The 19,987-nt window shown below is 41.3% G+C and overlaps 2 protein-coding genes across 2 annotated transcripts; both read right to left on the reverse strand.

The window, feature by feature from the left end:
* Window positions 1–231: 231 nt before the first annotated feature.
* LOC133618965 (gap junction delta-4 protein-like) lies at window positions 232–5,001 on the reverse strand. Its single transcript, XM_061979823.1, has 2 exons — window positions 4,899–5,001; window positions 232–1,073 (listed from the first exon to the last, which is right to left on the reverse strand). The coding sequence occupies exons 1-2, from the start codon at window positions 4,954–4,956 to the stop codon at window positions 232–234; spliced, it is 900 nt and encodes a 299-aa protein (XP_061835807.1). The 5' UTR covers window positions 4,957–5,001.
* A 3,097-nt stretch (window positions 5,002–8,098) lies between these two features.
* LOC133619012 (cyclin-Y-like) lies at window positions 8,099–19,938 on the reverse strand. The gene is made up of 10 exons (XM_061979874.2): window positions 19,785–19,938; window positions 16,138–16,212; window positions 15,774–15,808; window positions 15,568–15,665; window positions 13,884–13,919; window positions 13,763–13,817; window positions 13,565–13,684; window positions 10,750–10,916; window positions 10,517–10,679; window positions 8,099–8,551 (listed from the first exon to the last, which is right to left on the reverse strand). Exons 1-10 carry the CDS (start codon window positions 19,936–19,938, stop codon window positions 8,435–8,437), a joined length of 1,020 nt encoding a protein of 339 aa, XP_061835858.1. The 3' UTR covers window positions 8,099–8,434.
* Between the last annotated feature and the right edge of the window lie 49 nt (window positions 19,939–19,987).

A 19,987-nucleotide genomic window follows, 5' to 3' on the forward strand; every position in this document is an offset into this window, starting at 1 on the left:
TATTTGTCCCGGGAGGTTTTCGGGAAAGGCGCTGAATTTCGGGAGTCTCCCGGAAAATTCGGGAGGGTTGGCAAGTATGTCATAATGGTGGAGAGCCAACTTCTTCCTGAGGTGGTACTTATACCAGTTGAGTTGAGTCACAATCCTTTTATTGGTTTTGTGACTCAGGAAGTGTTTGGATGTAAACATAAAAAACTACATGAGTAGAATAGAAGTAAAGTCTAGTCGCCATCAAACCCACGCCCTCTTGTCTTTGACAGACCAGTTGTTACTGGATGTGACCCGGCTTGGCTCTTTGGGTGTTGGAGATCTGGCCTGGTCGTGGAGGACTAAGTGCATCACAGAGAAAGGCGATACGTCCGTCTGAGCGTGCCTGGGGTCTTGAAGCTTCTTGAGTTGTCCGTTTGGAAGAGGTGCCCCCTCCTTGTGGTCGTTCATGGAGGTCCCGCTGGTGCTTGTTCTTTGGGTCAGGAGCCCATCGGGGACGCTACCTTCTTCTCCTTTGCACAGCTGGTCACCCAGTATGCGTCTCGCTCTCCTCCGGCTCAGCGTGGCTTTGATTGTGCAGACCAAGTCCAGCAGGCTCAACATGGCTGACAAGGATGCCAAGGCCAGCATCAGGTGGAGCATCAGGGTCTTCTCTGTAGGTCTGGAGACGAAGCACTCCACCCCCGAGCTGCAGGGGGCCTCGTAGCACAGCACGCTCTTCGGGATGGACAAACCAAAGAGGAAGAACTGTCCCGCACCGAAAGACACTTCCAGAAGGATGCGAAGAATGATGGTGACAACGTAGGCGCAGGAGAACCTCGGCACCCCTCCACCTGGGTAGCCAGCGGTGGTTCTGTGGGTGACGTAGGTGGCGAACAGGATGTGAGGCAAACACAGCAGGATGAGCTGGAAGAGCCACAGGCGCAGAAGACACACCGGAGACAAGACGTCAAAGCAGACCACCGAGCAGCCCGGCTGGAGGCTGTTGCACACAAACCTCTCCTGATCGTCTTGGAAGAGGCTCGAGGCGCCCAGACACAGCACCAGAACGCGGCCCAGAACCATCAGAACCCACCACACTTTGCCTGAGGAACACAGGTACATTTCATTAGGTACACCTTCCTAGGAGCTCCAATAGAAACATGCTTCAGTTATGTAACAGTGGTGGTCATCCCGCACAGTACTGCCCCGCACACACCAGGCTCGAACCAGCAACCCACTCATCCCTGCTGATTGAGAGTGAAGTGGAGCAACAGGCGGTCAGCTCCTCGTGCAGCACAGCTCTTAAAGGTGAGCCATGATGATTTTAATCTAATCTACAATGTGTTGTGCATTACAAACTCAAAAGTAGAGATGTCCCATAATATCGGACTGCCGATATCATCGGCCGATAAATGCTTTAAAATGTAATATCGGAAATTATCGGTAAAGTAAAATGTATGACTTTTTAAGACGCCGCTGTACGAAGTGGTACACAGACGTAGAGAGAAGTAAAGAGCGCCAATCAACCTTAAAGGCACTGCCTTTACGTGCCGGTCCAATCACATAATACATACAGCTTTTCACACACACAAGTGAATGCAAGTCATACTTGGTCAACAGCCATACAGGTCACACTGAGGGTGGCCGTATAAACAACTTTAACACTGTTACAAGTATGCGCCACACTGTGAACCCACACCAAACAAGAATGACAAACACATTTCGGGATAACATCCGCACCGTAACACAACATAAACACAACAGAACAAATACCCAGAACCCCTTGCAGCACTAACTCTTCCGGGACACGGCAATACAACCCAACCCCACCCACCTCAACCTCCTCATGCTTTCTCAGGGAGAGCATGTCCCAAATTCCAAGCTGCTGTTTTGAGGCACGTTAAAACAAATAATGCACTTTGTTACTTCAGTAGTAAATATGGCAGTGCCATGTTGGCATTTTTTTCCATCACTTGAGTTGATTTATTTTGGGGCATCACAACAAAATTAAGCATAATAATGTGTTAATTCCACGACTGTATAAATCTGTATCGGTTGATATCGGAATCTGTAATTAAGAGTTGGACAATATCGGATATCGGCAAAAAAGCCATTATCGGACATCTCTACTCAAAAGCAATTTAGCTGTTGATGCAAAAAGCCAGCGTATGGCTAATGACATTGAAAAACGATGTGTTACTACGCTAGAATAACAAAGTTGCTACAGCTGTGCTGATCCGTTGCCCGGATCATGTTTTGTTTTAGTTTGAGACTCCCCTAGTTCTGTTTCAGCACCCTGGGGTTTGTGTTTCGTGGTTGCCATGGGTGCTGATTATTTTCATTTGCTCACCTGCTCCCGGGCACTAATCAGAGAGGTATTTATTCCTGCCTTTTGCCACACTCGGTCTAACTGGGGTTTTTTTTATCCTGCAACATGTTATGTTGGTTATCTTAGCTTCTTGTTCCTGTGCTTAGCTCTACCCTAGCTTCCCGTGCAATCGGCATGCTTTTCTGTTCTTGTTTTCTTGCCTTATTTATGAAAATAAATAATTTTTTCCTACCTGGCCGCTGCTTCCGGAGTTCCGTCTGCATCTTGGGAAAACAACCTGCGCATAGCCATGCGACCCCCCCAACCGTAACAACAGCTTGGTTGTTAGGCAGGTTACGGAACCTAAATCAAGTATTGTTGGCGGTTTTTGGAAGCATTTTTGAAGTGAATTAGAGGCAAAAGGAATTGATCCCCATTAGCTGCATTGCTAACCACCAAGAACAAGCCGATTATTACAAATTAGAATGCAAACTTGTCTCCTGTCTCACATGAGGATTGTGAACAATGGGCAAACAGTGCAGTTCCCCTTTAAATATTAATTTTGAAGTTGTCCACTGCTACACTTTTTCCAGACGTGGTCGAAAATTAACAATATATAGATTCACCAGGTCACAACATTAGGTACACCTGCACACACTCTGACCAATTGTGAATTATATTTAGTGAAGTGAATTATATTTATATAGCGCTTTTCTCTAGTGACTCAAAGCGCTTTACATAGTGAAACCCAATATCTTAGTTACATTTAAACCAGTGTGGGTGGCACTGGGAGCAGGTGGGTAAAGTGTCTCGCCCAAGGACACAACGGCAGTAACTAGGATGGCGGAAGTGGGAATCGAACCTGGAACCCTCAAGTTGCTGGCACGGCCACTCTACCAACCGAGCTATACAGACTCTGCTTTAAGAAATTGCCTTTGGCAGCATTAATGTCACTTCATGCAGCACTTTGGTGTTATTGTGTGCATACCACGATTAGTTAAACATATTACTTTATCTTACCTTTATGTATGTGTCCACATAGCCTAAAGCAGTGTTTTTCAACCTTTTTGGAGCCAAGGCACGCTTTTTGCGTTGAACAAATCCGGAGGCACACCACCAGCAGAAATCATAAACTCAGTTGACAGTTAAAAGTCATTGTCGGAATTGTTGGATATGACTTTTAAAGCATAACCAAGCATGCATCACTATAGCTCTTGTCTCAAAGTAGGTGTACTGTCACCACCTGTCACATCACACCCTAACTTATTTGGAGTTGTTTGCTGTTTTCCTGTGTGTAGTGTTTTAGTTCTTGTCTTGCGCTCCTATTTTGGTGGCTTTTTCTCTTTTGTTGGTATTTTCCTGTAGCAGTTTCATGTCTTATATTTCCCGCATCTACTTTGTTTTAGCAATCAAGAATATTTCAGTTGTTTTTATCCGTCTTTGTGGGGGCATTGTTGATTGTCATGTCATGTTCGGATGTACATTGTGGACGCCGTCTTTGCTCCACAGTAAGTCTTTGTTGTCGTCCAGCATTCTGTTTTTGTTTACTTTGTAGCCAGTTCAGTTTTACTTTCGTTCTGCATAGCCTTCCCTAAGCTTCAATGCCTTTTCTTAAGGGCACTCACCTTTTGTTTATTTTTGGTTTAAGCATAAGACACCTTTTTACCTGCATTTACAAAGCAAATAGCTACCGGCTGCCACCTACTGATATGGAAGAGTATTACACGGTTACTCTGCCGAGCTCTAGACAGCACCGACACTCAGCAACAACACATAATTTGCAGACTATAATTACTGGTTTGCAAAAAATATTTTTAACCCAAATAGGTGAAATTAGATAATCTCCCACGGCACACCAGACTGTATCTCACGGCACACTAGTGTGCCGCGGCACAGTGGTTGAAAAACACTGGCCTAAAGCATAAGGGGAAGAGCTCCTCCCCCTCTGGCAAAAATGCCTGAACCTTATAATTTGATCATTTGGTATTGTTTATCACGAGTATCCAACAATTTATAGGACAGAAAAGACTAAATTTATCATAGGTCCCTTTTAAAGTGAGATTTACACAGAGTTCTATAACACAGCCCCACGAACTGGCAAACGTTACTTTTAAAAAAAATAACATTTACTAACTTAACAATTATTTATCGTTCTGCTTAGAACACTCGTACAATCAAGTACTCGAGTAGTACATAAAAACGTACTGCTTCTTGTTATGTTAGTAGCAGCATTTGCCTATTAGCCGAAATACCTCTGCTATTGATTCAGTTTACCTTTGTAGCCAAGAGAACATTCCATATGGTGATCTGTTACGATACAATCTATATCTAAGATAGCATAGATATGCCATTTCTGAGTTGCTAGCATTAGCTTGTGTTCGCATTATCTTAGTACAAATACTCATTCTTAGTTCAATCTAACAGAAAAATCTACTTTCACAAAGATAATAATGCTCACTTCAACTATTGAATCAACACTATGTTTATTTTACCATCAACATGGCACAATACTGTAAATTAATTTGAAAAAATAATAACTTTTAGAGGCATATTTCTTTTGTTCTCATTGTATCCAGTAGGTTTTGTCATGAATTCTTTGAAATAAAAGAGCGAGACTCACCGATGAAGGATACGTTGTGACTGATAGTGATGAAGACCAGATCGTAGAGTGTCACCATGGCTCAGCGTGGACATAAAAACACGGAAGTCCTTGAACAGACCCGATTCACTCTGCTGCAGTCCTCTTCTGTCGCTGACTTGTTGTGAGGAGGCCAAGACCTGTGCGGCTATTCTTACCCAGATGCCTTCAAAGCATTGTTGGCATGACGAGGTACAATGGAGAACCTTATGGAGGAGGACCACCAATCATACTGGACAGCTTATAGAGCAGCATCTTAGTTGTTCTTACATTAACACCTTAGAAGTAGAGATGTTTAGAAATATGGGCAAAATACAGCCCGTGGGCCACATTAAGTTCAAAGTTAAAGTACCACTGATTGTCACACACACATAAGGTGTGGTGAAATGTGTCTTCTGAATTTGACCCATCCCCTTGTTCACCTCCTGGGAGGTGAGGGGAGCAGTGGGCGCGGCAATCATTTTTGGTGATTTAACCCACAATTCCAACCCTTGATGCTGAGTGCCAAGCAGGGAGGTAACATGTCCCATTTTTATAGTCTTTGGTATGACTCGGCCAGGGTTTGAACTCACAACCTACCGATCTCAGGGCGGACACTAACCACTATGCCAATGAGTAGGGCCCGTTAGGATTTTCAATCCGGCCCGCCGGTTGTTCTACATAATTTTTTTAGACCTTTAAGATTAAAACTGCAGTGCAGTACTGTTTTTAAATGACCGTAGGTCTTGAACTGTAGAAAGTATTTCAATGGTTGAAATCTGCGCTTTTGAGTGTTATACGAGTTATTACGGTAATCTTCGTCACAGCAGCTCAGACGAAGAACAACCCAGAGTGGGCGGGGTTTGTTTTCAGCGCACCCAGCCCTAAACGCGTGTGTCAGAAACAGATGCGGAAGCAGATTTTTACCTAATAATATATCATATTGTAGGTGTGGATTACACTTTGCCTTCATATTTTGCTGTTTGTTACATTTTTTTGCTTGATTGTAAAAGATGTCCATCAAAGAGCTGGTCTGAGTAGTAAAAGAGGTGTCACGACTGGGTGGCATCTGTCCGGTTCAAACACTGATGACATCTATTAAACAAAACAAAAAGCAAGGAATTAAACGGAGCCAAAATTAAATTTGGCTCAATTGAGGAGCGCTGCCTGGCAAAAGATTGTACGCCTCCTCTTTTATTTGGACTTTCCCTGATTACATGGCAAGAGTTTTTTCTAAGGGACGGGGGTCGTAAACAGCCATCACCTTTGATTAAAACAGTTCAAAGAAAAGGTCGTAAAACAGTTCACAGAATAGGTCGCCTTGATGGGAGTCAGGCCCTGCTTCCTCTCCGCTTTGTAGTTCTTGGGTCACGACAATATCTTTCTGTTGATTACAATACATGAAAAAAACAGAACACCTTCATGTTGCTTCCCATCCTACACAGTGGAGTTTTACAAGCCTTCTTCTTGGTAGGTTCAAAGACAGCTTTTGTCTTCTCGCCGGGAACTTATTTCAACACAAAGTTTTGTGATAACTTAGATACAATTATTCTGACAGCATGTTACTGCGGGGGTTGCTCTCCCAGGATGCAGACGGAAAACTCCGGACGAAGCGTGCAGGTAGGATATGATTTATTTTTTTCATAAATCGTACAACATACCAAAGACAGGAAATAAACAAAAGAGATACGTGCCCGATTGCACGGGGAGCTAAGGTAAAACTTAGCACAGGAATCAAAAGAATAAACAAGCATAGAAACGAGAAGCAAGGTAAACATCCAACGTGACTGTTGCATAAAGCAAACAAGGAAACCAGACCGAGTGTGGCACACAACGTGAATAAGTAGCTCTCTGATTAGTGCCAGGCAGCAGGTGAGCGTGCCGAACACTAATCAGAGGCAGGTGAGACTAATCAGCACCCATGGTAACCAAAACACAAACCCAGTGGTGCTAAAAAACTGAACTTAGGTTGTGGAACTAGTAGAACAAAACATGATCCGGGCAACGGATCATGACAAGAGGAGTGATGTTCATATGTTGTTGATATTCAGTGTTTTATTGTTCATAGTTAATATTATAAATCCCACTTTCTTTATTTTAATGTACAATTTGGGTGTCCCCTTCAGTAAAAAACTGTAAAATTCCATTCCGTTTTTTTGAGGTGGTCTATCATAATGTTTTTAGAACTCTATCGGACATTGTGACTTTTGGTATTAGCTTTCCTGAAAAAAAGGGACCCAAACACATATACAGTACAGCAGATTTTTACAGCTACATGTGTATATATCATCTATACCAGGGGTCGGCGACCCGCGGTTCTAGAGCCGCATGCGGCTCTTTAGCGCCGCCCTAGTGGCTCTCTGGAGCTTTTTCAAAAATGTATGAAAAATGGAAAAAGATGAGGGGGGAAAAAAATATTTTTTGTTTTAATATGGTTTCTGTGGGAGGACAAACATGACACAAACCTCCCTAATTGTTATAAATCACTCTGTTTTTATTAAACATGCTTCACTGATTTGAGTATTTGGCGAGTGCCGTTTTGTCCTACTAATTTTGGCGATCCTTGAACTCACCGTAGTTTGTTTACAAAAGAATAACTTTCTCCGACTTTCTAGGACGGGTTTTATGCCACTTCTTTTTCTGTCTCATTTTGTCCACCAAACTTTTAACGTTGAGCATGAATGCACAAAGGTGAGTTTTGTTGATGTTATTGACTTGTGTGGAGTGCTAATCAGACATATTTGGTCACTGCATGACTGCAAGCTAGTCGATGCTAACGTGCTATTTAGGCTAGCTATATGTACATATTGCATCATTATGCCTCATCTGTAGGTATATTTGAGGTCATTTAGTTTACTTTAAATCCTCTTAATTCAATGAATATCTCATGACACACTATCTGTATGTAATAGGGCTTTTAATTTGTTGCGGCTCCAGACAGATTTGTTTTTGTATTTTTGGTCCAATATGGCTCTTTCAACATTTTGGGTTGCCGACCCCTGATCTATACACACATACACCTTGGCCCCCGTGACACATTTTCTTCTCTAAATGTGGCCCCCCCCGAGTCAAAATATTAGCCCACCTCTGGTTTAGAAAATAGTGAGGGATTGTTGACAGTCAATGTAGTATGTAGTCCAAGGAGGGCAGACCAAGGTACTCATTTTGGATCATCAGCACAGGTGTGGATCAGAAGTGATCATACAGAGCTGATGTCAAACAATAGCAAACATACTAAATCCGAAAATATTTCCTTCTCTCGTCGAGGTAATAAGCTAGAACACCGGAATTACTTGACAAAAACCTCTGAAGACTCATTTTCAATGTTTTTATTTTTCTAGGAATGAACACGTAGAAAGTCACTCCACTCTACTAGCTGTTCAAATATAGAAATAAAAAGGAACTAAAAAAATAAAGTTTCTGTTAAATGTCAGAGGCGATTTGTTCTAGAAAGTCTATTTGTTTCAGACCTTTCTCTCAAACCAAGACATCACCTGACATCCAAGGTGGAGTCCAGCACGCCATCAGTCCAGTCTGTGTTAGGAGAGGATGGCGGGAACCCAGGTGACCCCGTACAGGTCGTCCTGGCTGGCGGAGTGCTTCCTGGCGGCTCGCCGCGCGTCCTTGAAGCTGTCGTCACACAGTCTGGAAATAGCCTGGAAGGCGGGGAACGCAATTTCACTTACCAGGTCTTCTCGCTCACCTCTAGATTTCACCTCTAGATTTCAAAACATGGAGACTTTCTTGAGCTGTTGACATTGCACTCAGAGAACTTGTAAACGTGTCCACATGCTGCTTGGTGAGGTAATGATGACATATGCAATGCTTCATCAGGACACTATATATATGTATATATGATAGTATATATCTGTATCATAAATCAATTTAAGTGGACCCCGACTTAAACAAGTTGAAAAACTTATTCGGGTGTTACCATTTAGTGGTCAATTGTACGGAATATGTACTTCACTGTGCAACCTACTAATAAAAGTCTCAATCAATCAATCACTACAGCAGTGGTCCGAGGCCATAACTTATTTGCTACAGGACCGCACAGAAACACAAAATAATTTACTGACGACCGTATTTTCTGACTTAACATTTACCTGTCCCACTAGAACACACCAGTAAGCTTCTTCATAGATGTACAAACCCAAAACCAGTCAAGTTAACACGTTGTGTAATTAGTAAATAAAAACAGAATACAATCATTTGCAAATCCTTTTTTAAATCCAATTTTTAAAGCTTTTCAGGTGGAATTCTTTCCCATTCTTGCTTGATGTACAGCTTAAGTTGTTCAACAGTCCAGGGTCTCCGTTAAGGTATTTTACACTTCATAATGGGCCACACATTTTCAATGGAAGACAGGTCTGGACTACAGGCAGACGAGTCTAGTACCCGCACTCTTTTACTACGAAGCCACACTGTTGTAACACGTGGCTTGGCGTTTTCTTGCTGAAATAAGCGTTTCTGGGTGTTGTTGATAAATGGCTTTGGCTTTGTATAGTAGAGTTTTAACTTGCACTTACAGATGTAGCGACAAACTGTAGTTACTGACAGTGGTTTTCTGAAGTGTTCCTGAGCCCATGTGGTGATATCCTTTACACGCTTATGTCACTTTTTAATGCAGTACCGGCTGAGGGATCGAAGGTCCGTAATATCATCGCTTACGTGGAGTGATTTCTCCAGATTCTCTGAATCTGTTGATGATGTTACGGACCGTAGATGGTGAAATCCCTAAATTCCTTGCAATAGCTCTAGAGAAATGTTGTTCTTAAATTGTTTGACAATTTGCTCACGCATTTGTTGACAAAGTGGTGCCCCTCGCCCCATCCTTGTTTGTGAATGACTGAGCATTTCATGGAAGCTGCTTTTATACCCAATCATTGCACCCACCTGTTCCCAATTAGCCTGTTCACCTGTGGGATGTTCCAAATAAGTGTTTGATGAGCATTCCTCAACTTTCTCAATCTTTTTTGCCACTTTTTTTAAACATGTTGCAGGCATCAAATTCTAAATGAGCTAATATTTGCAAAAAATAACAACGTTTTCCAGTTCGAACGTTAAGTATCTTGTCTTTGCCGTCTATGAAATTGAATATAAGTTGAAAAAGATTTGCAAATCATTGTATTCTGTTTTTATTTAGGATTTACACAACGTGCCAACTTCACTGGTTTTGGGTTTTGTAGTGATAATAATCAGTGATGTAGTTTTTTAAAAAAGCGAACGTTGTGATGCATTTTTGAAATGAATGCTTAAAATGGTCAAAATATGTAATTATGTTATTATTGTGTATGTTACCACATTACATATATAATTACATAATTTATATAAAACCTTAACGGATGTGTTTTGGATGTTTTTTTTCAAGGCCTTTATAGGCAGAATAGAGTGTCTCTCTGAAGGCTCCATTGTAAGCTGACTTTTAATCGCATACATTTAATATTTAGAATGCTTTTCTTTTATGCATACGCCTTTCATAATGATTGTGAACGATAGGCAAGTGATGTTCCCCTTTTAACTGTGTTATTGGTGTTGTGTGCATGTCATGAGCATGTAATTGTTGTGTTATTATAATATTGTATGCAAATATGCCTCAATGTTGTTGGTTGTTAGCTCACCTCCAGTTTGCGAGCCTTGTCGCGGCTGAGTGGCTCCAGGGGGATGCTGAGGTCGTTGGCCTCTGAGAGGGAGCGTAGGTCAAAATAATACTTGACATAAACGCTCGAGGGCACGTTGATGTTAAACTGCAGAAGCTCCAAGAAGTGACGCTCCAGCTCGTTCCTGGTGGGGTAAGAAGGTGGCGAGCGCGTCACGCGTGGCTTCAGTGATGAAAACGTGGCGTGTCACGTACATATCCTCCACCGCCATGTCTTTGAGGATCTGACAGTAGTCCACGTTCCACACGGCCTGGTCATCCCACACCTTGGAAGCCAGCAGGACGGCACCCAGCACCATCCTCTTCCACGTGCCGGGACTCATGGAGATGTCTGCGTACGTCAGCAGCCTCTCCAGGTACACCTATACAGGACACACAATCTTATTAACAATTAACAAGTTTTTTTTTCTTCTATGTACATACAGAGGAGTTTCCTCACCTGTCATTACCTTACCCCCATCAGTGGTACTCATTCTTGGTAAGTTTGAAGCTCTACCATGAACTTCTTTTTACACTTACATGCCAGTTCTGCTCAACATGAGCTATTTAGAGGTCTTATTTTTGTGTTCGGGTCGCATGTCTACGATGGTTGTGTACCTCAGGAAGCGGAAGAAGCAGTGTGCAGGTAAGTTAAAGTACCAACTGATGTGGTGAAATTATCCTCTGCATTTGACCCATCCCCATGTTCACCCCCTGGGAGGTGAGGGGAGCAGTGAGCAGCAGCAGTGGCCGCGCTCGGGAATCATTTGGTGATTTAACCCCCAATTCCAACCTTTGATGCTGAGTGCCAAGCAGGGAGGCAATGGGTCCCATTTTTATAGTCTTTGGTATGACTCGGCCGGTGTTTGAACTCACGACCTTCCAGTCTCAGGGCGGACGCGCTTACCACAAGGCCACTGAGCAAGATCTTTTACTTCAAATGGCAAGGCAAAAAGACAAAAACAAACACCGTGACGCTAGGAGGCGCATGGGATGCCCACGGCAAAGCTAAACGTAGATTGACAAATATTTAAAATTATAATAGCACAGTCGCTTGTGGCGAGCATTGATCCTGCAAGGACTGGCGGGGTGAGACCGGAATAAGAAGCCCTCTTATTAGTAATTGGCAGCATAATGGCTAATCATAGGCAGGTGGTGAAAAACGGCGCTCAGAAAACCAGGGTGAAGTCCCTGCAGGAAAAAAACACACCAAACAGGAAGTGGAAACACAAAATAAGAGCGTTAACCCGGAAATAAGAACTACCGTATTTTTCAGACTATAAGTCACAGTTTGTTTTCATAGTTTGGCCGGGCGTGCGACTTATACTCAGGAGCGACTTATGCGTGAAATTATTAACACATTACCGTAAAATATCAAATCATATTATTTAGCTCATTCACGTAAGAGACTAGACGTATAAGATTTCATGGGATTTAGCGATTAGGAGTGACAGATTGTTTGGTAAACGTATAGCATGTTCTATATGTTATAGTTATTTGAATGACTCTTACCATAATATGTTACGTTAACATACCAGGCACGTTCTCAGTTGGTTATTTATGCCTCATATAACGTACACTTATTCAGCCTGTTGTTCACTATTCTTTATTTATTTTAAATTGCCTTTCAAATGTCTATTCTTGGTTTTATCAAATAAATTTCCTCAAAAAAATGCGACTTATACTCCAGTGCGACTTATATATGTTTTTTTCCTTCTTTATTATGCATTTTCGGCCGGTGCGACTTATACTCCGAAAAATATGGTAAACATAGGAAAAATATTGTCAAAATCCGTTGCTCGGATCATGTTTTGTTTAGTTAAAGACCCCCTTGGTTCTGTTTCAGCACCCCTGGGTTTGTGTTTTCCTGGTTGCCATGGGTGCTGATTGTTTTCACCTGCCTCTGATTAGAGTTCGGAACGCTCACCTGCTCCCCGGGCACTAATCAGAGAGCTATTTATTCCTGCTTTTTGCCACACTCAGTCTGGCTGTCTTGTTTGCGCCATGCAACAAGTATACCGTTTGATTCCTGAGCTAAGCGTCGCCATTTGTTTGCTTGTTTTCCGTGCTAAGCTTTCCCGTTAGCTTTTCCATAGTTACCCGTGCTATCGGCACGCTCTCCTGTATTTTTGGATTTTGCCTGATTTTTGAAAAATAAATCATTGTCCTACCTGCACGCTGCCTCCGGAGTTCCGTCTGCATCTTGGGGAAACATGTGACCCCGCCGTAACAACTAGATTAGTGGTTCTTAACCTTGTTGGAGGTACCGAACCCCACCAGTTTCATATGCGCATTCACCGAACCCTTCTTTAGTGAAAAATAAATTGTTTTTTTTTTCAAATTCAAGACAAAGTTATATGTTTTTGGTAACACTTTAGTATGGGGAACATATTCTAAGTAACAAAGACTTAATTTACAGTTTTTTGGACACTAGAGGAACATATTCTAAGTAACAAAGACTTAATTTAGAGTTATTTGGTTAGGGTTAGGGTTAGAGGGTTAGGGCCAGGGTTAGAGGGTTAGGGTTATAATAAGGCCATGCTGAATAAGGCATTAATAAGTACTTAATAATGACTAGTTAAGAGCCAATATGTTACTTATTTGCATGTTAATAAGCAACTAATTAATGGTGAATACGTTCCCCATACTAAAGTGTTACCATGTTTTTTTACTTGTGCACAAAATTAACCATGCATGAACATCACCTTGTTCAAAGAACAAAACCAACACAGTGCATAAACTCACAACAAATTACACACCTGCAAATCAGTCTGACTTCTGCTGCTGCCGTATCCGTAATACGCCGATAGGGAGAAGTTTTTATTTACACAATGAGTCGGGTGTGTTTTGACCTCCGCCGAACCCCTGAGCCCGACTCACCGAACCCCTAGGGTTCCATCGAACCCAAGTTAAAAACCACTGAACTAGAACAAGACTTGACAGGTCTTGACTGGACCCTCATGGATTCGTTTCGGTTTTCATAATTTTTTTAAGTGCACAATTCCGATTGTGACTATAGATGTCATCATACCAGCGAGACGATGGCGCACTCGGACGCCAGTTGAGCAGCACAGAAGAGCGTACGCACAAAGCGATATGTCTGCCTCTGGTCTGGGTCACGCCGGTCGTAGTCCGCCGTCACTTGGGATCTCTGTGGGAGGGAGCAGTAGGATGGAGGACTAAGGGAAGCGTTGTGTATCTACTGTAGGAAGAAACATGGACATCTCACTGAGAGAGGATGGAGCTTCTCATCAAAAATGTCGAGTGGTGTTCCATCTTTGTCCCTAGAAGGCAGACGCCCAAACTCACTATTCATGCACGATAAACATACAATACACGAGCTGCCTCACCTGTTTTTTATGTGGTAGTAAATGGCCAGCGCCACGCTGTAAAAAGACACACGTGTGTTCAAATTAATTCTGTTTACTGTAAAAAGTTGTATTGATGTACAAACCCCAAAACTAGTGTAGTTGGCACGTTGTGTAAATGGTAAATAAAAACAGAATACAATCATTTGCAAATCCTTTTCAACCTATATTCAATTGAATAGACTGCAAAGACAAGATACTTGATCTTTGAACTGGTAAACTTTGTTATTTTTTGCAAATATTAGCTCATTTGGAATTTGATGCCTGCAACATGTTTCGAAAAAGCTGGCACAAGTGGCAAAAAAGACTGAGAAAGTTGAGGAATGCTCATCAAACACTTATTTGGAACATCCCACAGGTGAACAGGCTAATTGGGAACAGGTGGGTGCCATGATTGGGTATAAAAGTAACTTCCATGAAATGCTCAGTCATTCACAAACAAGGATGGGGCGAGGGTCACCACTTTGTCAACAAATGCTTGAGCAAATTGCCGAACAGTTTCTCGACGAGCTATTGCAAGGAATTAAGGGATTTCACCATCTACGGTCCGTAATATCATCAACAGGTTCAGAGAATCTGGAGAAATCACTGCACGTAAGCAGCAAGGACAAAAGCCAACGTGACCTTCGATCCCTCAGGCGGTACTGCATCAAAAACCGACATCAGTGTGTAAAGGATATCACCACATGACTCAGGAACATTTCAGAAAGCCCCTGTCATTAACTACAGTTCGTCGTTACATCTGTAAGTGCAAGTTAAAACTCTACTATGTAAAGCGAAAGCCATTTATCAACAACACCCAGAAACGCCGCTGGCTTCGCTGGGCCCGAACTCATCTAAGATTGACTGATGCAAAGTGTAAAAGTGTTCTGTGGTCTGACGAGTCCACATTTCAAATAGTTTTTGGAAACTGTGGACGTTGTGTCCTCCGGACCAAAGAGAAAAAGAACCACCCGGACTGTTATAAGCGCAAAGTTCAAAAACCAGCATCTGTGATGGTATGGGGGTGTATTAGTGCCCAAGGCATGGGTAACTTACACATCTGTGAAAGCACCATTAATGCTGAAAGGTACATACAGGTTTTGGAGCAACATATGTTGCCATCCAAGCAACATCTTTTTCATGGCCGCCCCTGCTTATTTCAGCAAGACAATGCCAAGCCACATTCTGCACGTGTTACAAAAGCGTGGCTTCGTAGTAAAAGAGTGCGGGTACTAGACTGGCCTGCCTGTAGTCCAGACCTGTCTACCATTGAAAATGTGTGGCGCATTATGAAGCGTTAAATACCACAACTGTTGAACAACTTAAGCTGTACATCAAGCAAGAATGGGAAAGAATTCCACCTGAAAAGCTTCAAAAATTGGTCTCCTCAGATCCCAAACGTTTACTGAGTGTTGTTAAAAGGAAAGGCCATGTAACACAGTGGTAAAAAAATGCCCCTGTGCCAACTTTTTTGCAACGTGTTGCTGCCATTAAATTCTAAATTTGTGATTATTTGAAAAAAAAAAAAATTACGTTTCTCAGTTCAAACATGAAATATCTTGTCTTTGCAGTCTATTCAATTGAATATAAGTTGAAAAGGATTTGCAAATCATTGTATTCTGATTTTATTTACTAATTACACAACGTGCCAACTTGACTGGTTTTGGGTTTTGTACTCTGGTACCATTTGATGGTGTATTTCAGGTGTGGCCTACTGACGGTGTTGTCATCAAGAAAGATGGTGGAGCAGGAACTGTACTTGCACCTGGTGACCGGACCGTACTAACACACACACACACACGCACACACACACACACACACACACACACACACAAGCATTAGAGTACCAGTGACAGCTGTCAATCAGCATGTGATGATAAGTATACTCACGTATCGTATAAAGTGTATCCTTTGTTTTTCTGTCACTGCAAATACAAACAGTTTGGTCACAAAGTTGGCTTTTTACAGCAGTAAAATGGAAAATATGAATAACTCTGGACTCAAACAGGACACAGTGAGGTCATTTGGACACAAGAGGGAGACAAAACCTTTCTACCAAGAATGAGGCGGGAAAACTAAGTCTAAAATGTGATTACTCCTCCAAGCAAGATAAATGTATTTATATGATGCTTCCATCATCAGATTTATAAGGCTGCATTTGACCTTGACTGTTGACCTAAACAACAGATTAGCATCGATAGCCAATATGAAAAGTGATTGTTGAATTTGACGTGAAACAATAGAAACACCTCACCATCGTTGAGAGACTTCCTTAGGAACATGGTGCTGGTCTGTGGATGATCTGCAGGACTGACCAACGTGTCCAACTCTGTCAGGACATTAAAGATTTGGACAAAAGGTATAAAGTGGTGTTGTCCCGATTCAATATTGATATCAGTCTAATATCAGCAAAACATAAGTATGGAATGATATCGGCTTGCATCTAAAATGTCTGATAGAATTGTTTTGATACAAGCAGTCCTGCTGTGTGTTTACTTGGACAGCCAGTTAACATCGGAATGTCCTCCAATAAGCATGCAAGGTTGGTATTTTCTTGTTTTTAGTCAAGTCGTAAACATAGTAAGCTGTGGGTCACGAGGAGCGAGCAGCTACACAACAGTTAAGCCCACAATAGCACACCAGACGAACGTAATAGGGATGTAATAATCAAAGGTAATAATGATAACTGCAGTAAAGCTTCCGACGGTTTGTAATAATTCTCCAAAAAAACGTGATTGATAAACTCACAGGCTGATTGGTAACATGAAAACAAGAGACATTGACGTCTTTCCCCATTAAGAAACAATACCCAATATCAGAACTGATATAGACACATTGCTGTCTGAGCAACTAAGTTATTCAATCGTGCACATTGAACCTTCAAATTTGCTGTCTTATCGTGAGTGATCGAGGATTACGAAACACAGGTGTTTTTACGGTGTATTCAAGGACCGCTAAACAAAGTACGACGAAACAACGGCCACCCGAAATAATAATAATTAATTTTATTGGTCACAGACTTTTCGTTTAAATACATATTAAAGTGCTACAGTACAAACCAATATTTTAAACAATAAACGTTTAGCCATTAAAACAGATACAACACCAAGACTAAAACAGTATCAGTGAAGCATAAGAAACACAAACCATGCAAAATAGTGTTTTTTTCTAACAGTGTCTATATTACATATTTACACTGCAAAAAGTCAGTGTTCAAAAACAAGAAAAAAAAATACAAAAATTAGGGGTATTTTATTTGAACTAAGCAAAATTATCTGCCAATAGAACAAGAAAAGTTGGCTTGTCAAGACTTTCCAAAACAAGTCAAATTAGCTAACCTCAATGAACCCAAAAATACCTTAAAATAAGTATATTCTCACTAATAACAACTATACTTTCCAAAACAAGTCAAATGAGCTAACGTCAATGAACCCAAAAATACCTTAAAATAAGTATATTCTCACTAATAACAACTGTACTACTATATGAGTACGTATTTTCTATTGTTTTTTTGATTGGTTGATTGAAACTTTTATTAGTAGATTGCACAGTACAGTACATATTCCGTACAATTGACCACTAAATGGTAACACCCGAATACGGTTTTCAACTTGTTTAAGTCGGGGTCCACGTTAATCAATTCATGGTTTCATTGAAAATAAAACAGCAAAGTCAATTTGGCTGTCATCTGTTTTAATTATGAGACACAATTGTGTCAAAATCATGATTTTTTTTGTTCATGCTTGAAATAAGAAAATATTACTTTAAAAAAGTAGTTTTATACTTGTGAGTGTTGATGACACAGCTTTGCATCAGTTGATATTCTAGTTTCAAGGAGGCTTTACTCAATGTAGGTCATCAAATCTCAGCAAAAAGCTGTAATATCTTACTGAGATCATTTAGGACCAAAACACTTAAAACAAGTAAAACACTCTAACATAAAATCTGCTTAGTGAGAAGAATTATCTTATCAGACGGAAAATAAGCAAATATCACCCTTATTTGAGATATTTAATCTTACTTAGATTTCAGTTTTTGCAGTGCACTGTAGGAAAATTATGCAACTTCATCTAATTGGTCCAAAAATATTTTTTGCAAATCAATAATTAGAATAATGTGCCATTGTCTAGTGCCTGTGCTGTTTAGAGCTTGGAAGGGTAACCATGTAATACTCCATATCAGTAGGTGGCAGCAGGTAGTTCATTGCTTTGTAGAAGTCGGAACGCGTCAAGGATGGTTTGTCGCGATCCCGATATGCAGAGCACAGCGGGAGACAGCGTGCAGGTAAAAAGGTATGTAACGCTTAAACCAAAAATTAACAAAAGGCAAGTCCCGCTAGGAAAAGGCATTGAAGCATAGGGATGGCTATGCAAAACAAACTTAAAACTGAACTGGCTACAAAGTAAACAAAAACAGAATGCTGGACGACAGCAAAAACTTACAGCGTGTGGAGCAGAGACAGCAAAGTACATCCATACATGACATAACAATCAACAATGTACCCACAAAGAAGGATAGCGTGCGCACAACTTAAATAGTCTTGATTGCGAAAACAAAGCAGGTGCGGGCAATGGCACTTAAAGGAAGGCGTAAAGCTGCTACAGGAGAACACCAACAAAACAGGAAGGGTCACCAAAACAACAGCGCAAGACAGAAGCTAAAGTGCTACGCACAGCAACAACAAACAACAACAAACTCAAAATAATTTAATTTTTTTAACCTTTTCTGCTGGCAGTGTGCCTCCGTATTTTTTTTTATGAAAAAAATGTGCCTTGGCTCAAAAAAGGTTGAAAAACACAGATGTAGACCACAAGGAAGTGTTTGAAATGTAGAAACAAAACAAACAAACATAATATGACCCATTTGAAGACAGCATAAATCCATTCCAGTTTTTCTACAACATTCCACATAACAAAACCATAAAAGTGTATAATTGTATGTATGATCGTATCTGATCGATATCGGTATCGGCCCATGCTCAATGCTTCACTATCGGTATTGTATTAGAAGTGAAAAAGTGGTATTATGGCACCCCTAGCAATGACAAAGAATGTCAAAAGCATAAAAAATATGTATTGAAATACAAATTAACTTTCTTATTTTGCTTCTTTTCGTGTTTATTGCTTGCTTTTGATTGCACCCGCTGCTAGTTGAGAAGAGCAAAATGTGCTTCTCATGTCTCCAGAAGTGTCCAAAAGTACGATAAAGCAACGCGGATCCCTCCTACTATGTCTTCTTATTCTCTGGCAGAGCAGGTGTGTATGAGCTGTGTTAAAAAAAAAGAGCGATAAGATACCCCCTGCTGTTCAGAGTTGGAACCACAAGCTACACTAATAATGTGGGTGTAGCGCCATATTTGTTTGGGACGACCCGCGGGTGTACATCAATGTGTGGTAAACATTACAAAATGGCATTTTCTGGACAAGGATGTTACATGTTTTGTTTGCCAGGTTTACATTTTGCAGCCTTTGCTTCCTCCAGTAAACTTTAAAGAAGACTGCTGGAGGCTGAAAGAGGAGATGCTTGTCAATAATTCATGAACAAGACAACACCTCCTGACAAAAAAGTCAACTATTGCGCCCCCCCCAACTCCCTCCTCTGAACAAATGTTTATTTCAGTTTGAAGCACGTCACAGCGTCACATGACGACACACACACCAGCCGCTTTGACTCCCATGTCACACTAAAATGTTTGCAGTTTTATTAGTTATTGATGTCAAATATTGAGACAAGATCAATTTCAAACACCTTTGATTTCATAGATACATTAAGTCTCCATACTGTTAAATAAGCATAGTAGCACATGAGTACATAGTACATGATACATAGTACATGTTACATAGTACATTTTACATAGTACACGATACATAGTATATGTTAGAGTGCAGTCACTAAGCTTACCATCCATGTTCTCTCTGTCACTGATGTGTTGCAGGCTGCTCTCAGTCTCCACCAGGCTTGGTTCCACTTCCACTCGGTGCTCCTCCAGTCCAGAGTGAACTTCCCTGTGGAGCTTTGGAGTGGAAGGAAGACAGCAAGAGGCGATGCTGCCCATGACCAGGAACCTGAGGGCTTTCTTTTTGCAGTAAGTTGAGACTCCAGGT

This window comes from Nerophis lumbriciformis, linkage group LG19 (genome assembly GCF_033978685.3).
Source record: "Nerophis lumbriciformis linkage group LG19, RoL_Nlum_v2.1, whole genome shotgun sequence".
Classification (NCBI taxonomy): domain Eukaryota; kingdom Metazoa; phylum Chordata; class Actinopteri; order Syngnathiformes; family Syngnathidae; genus Nerophis; species Nerophis lumbriciformis.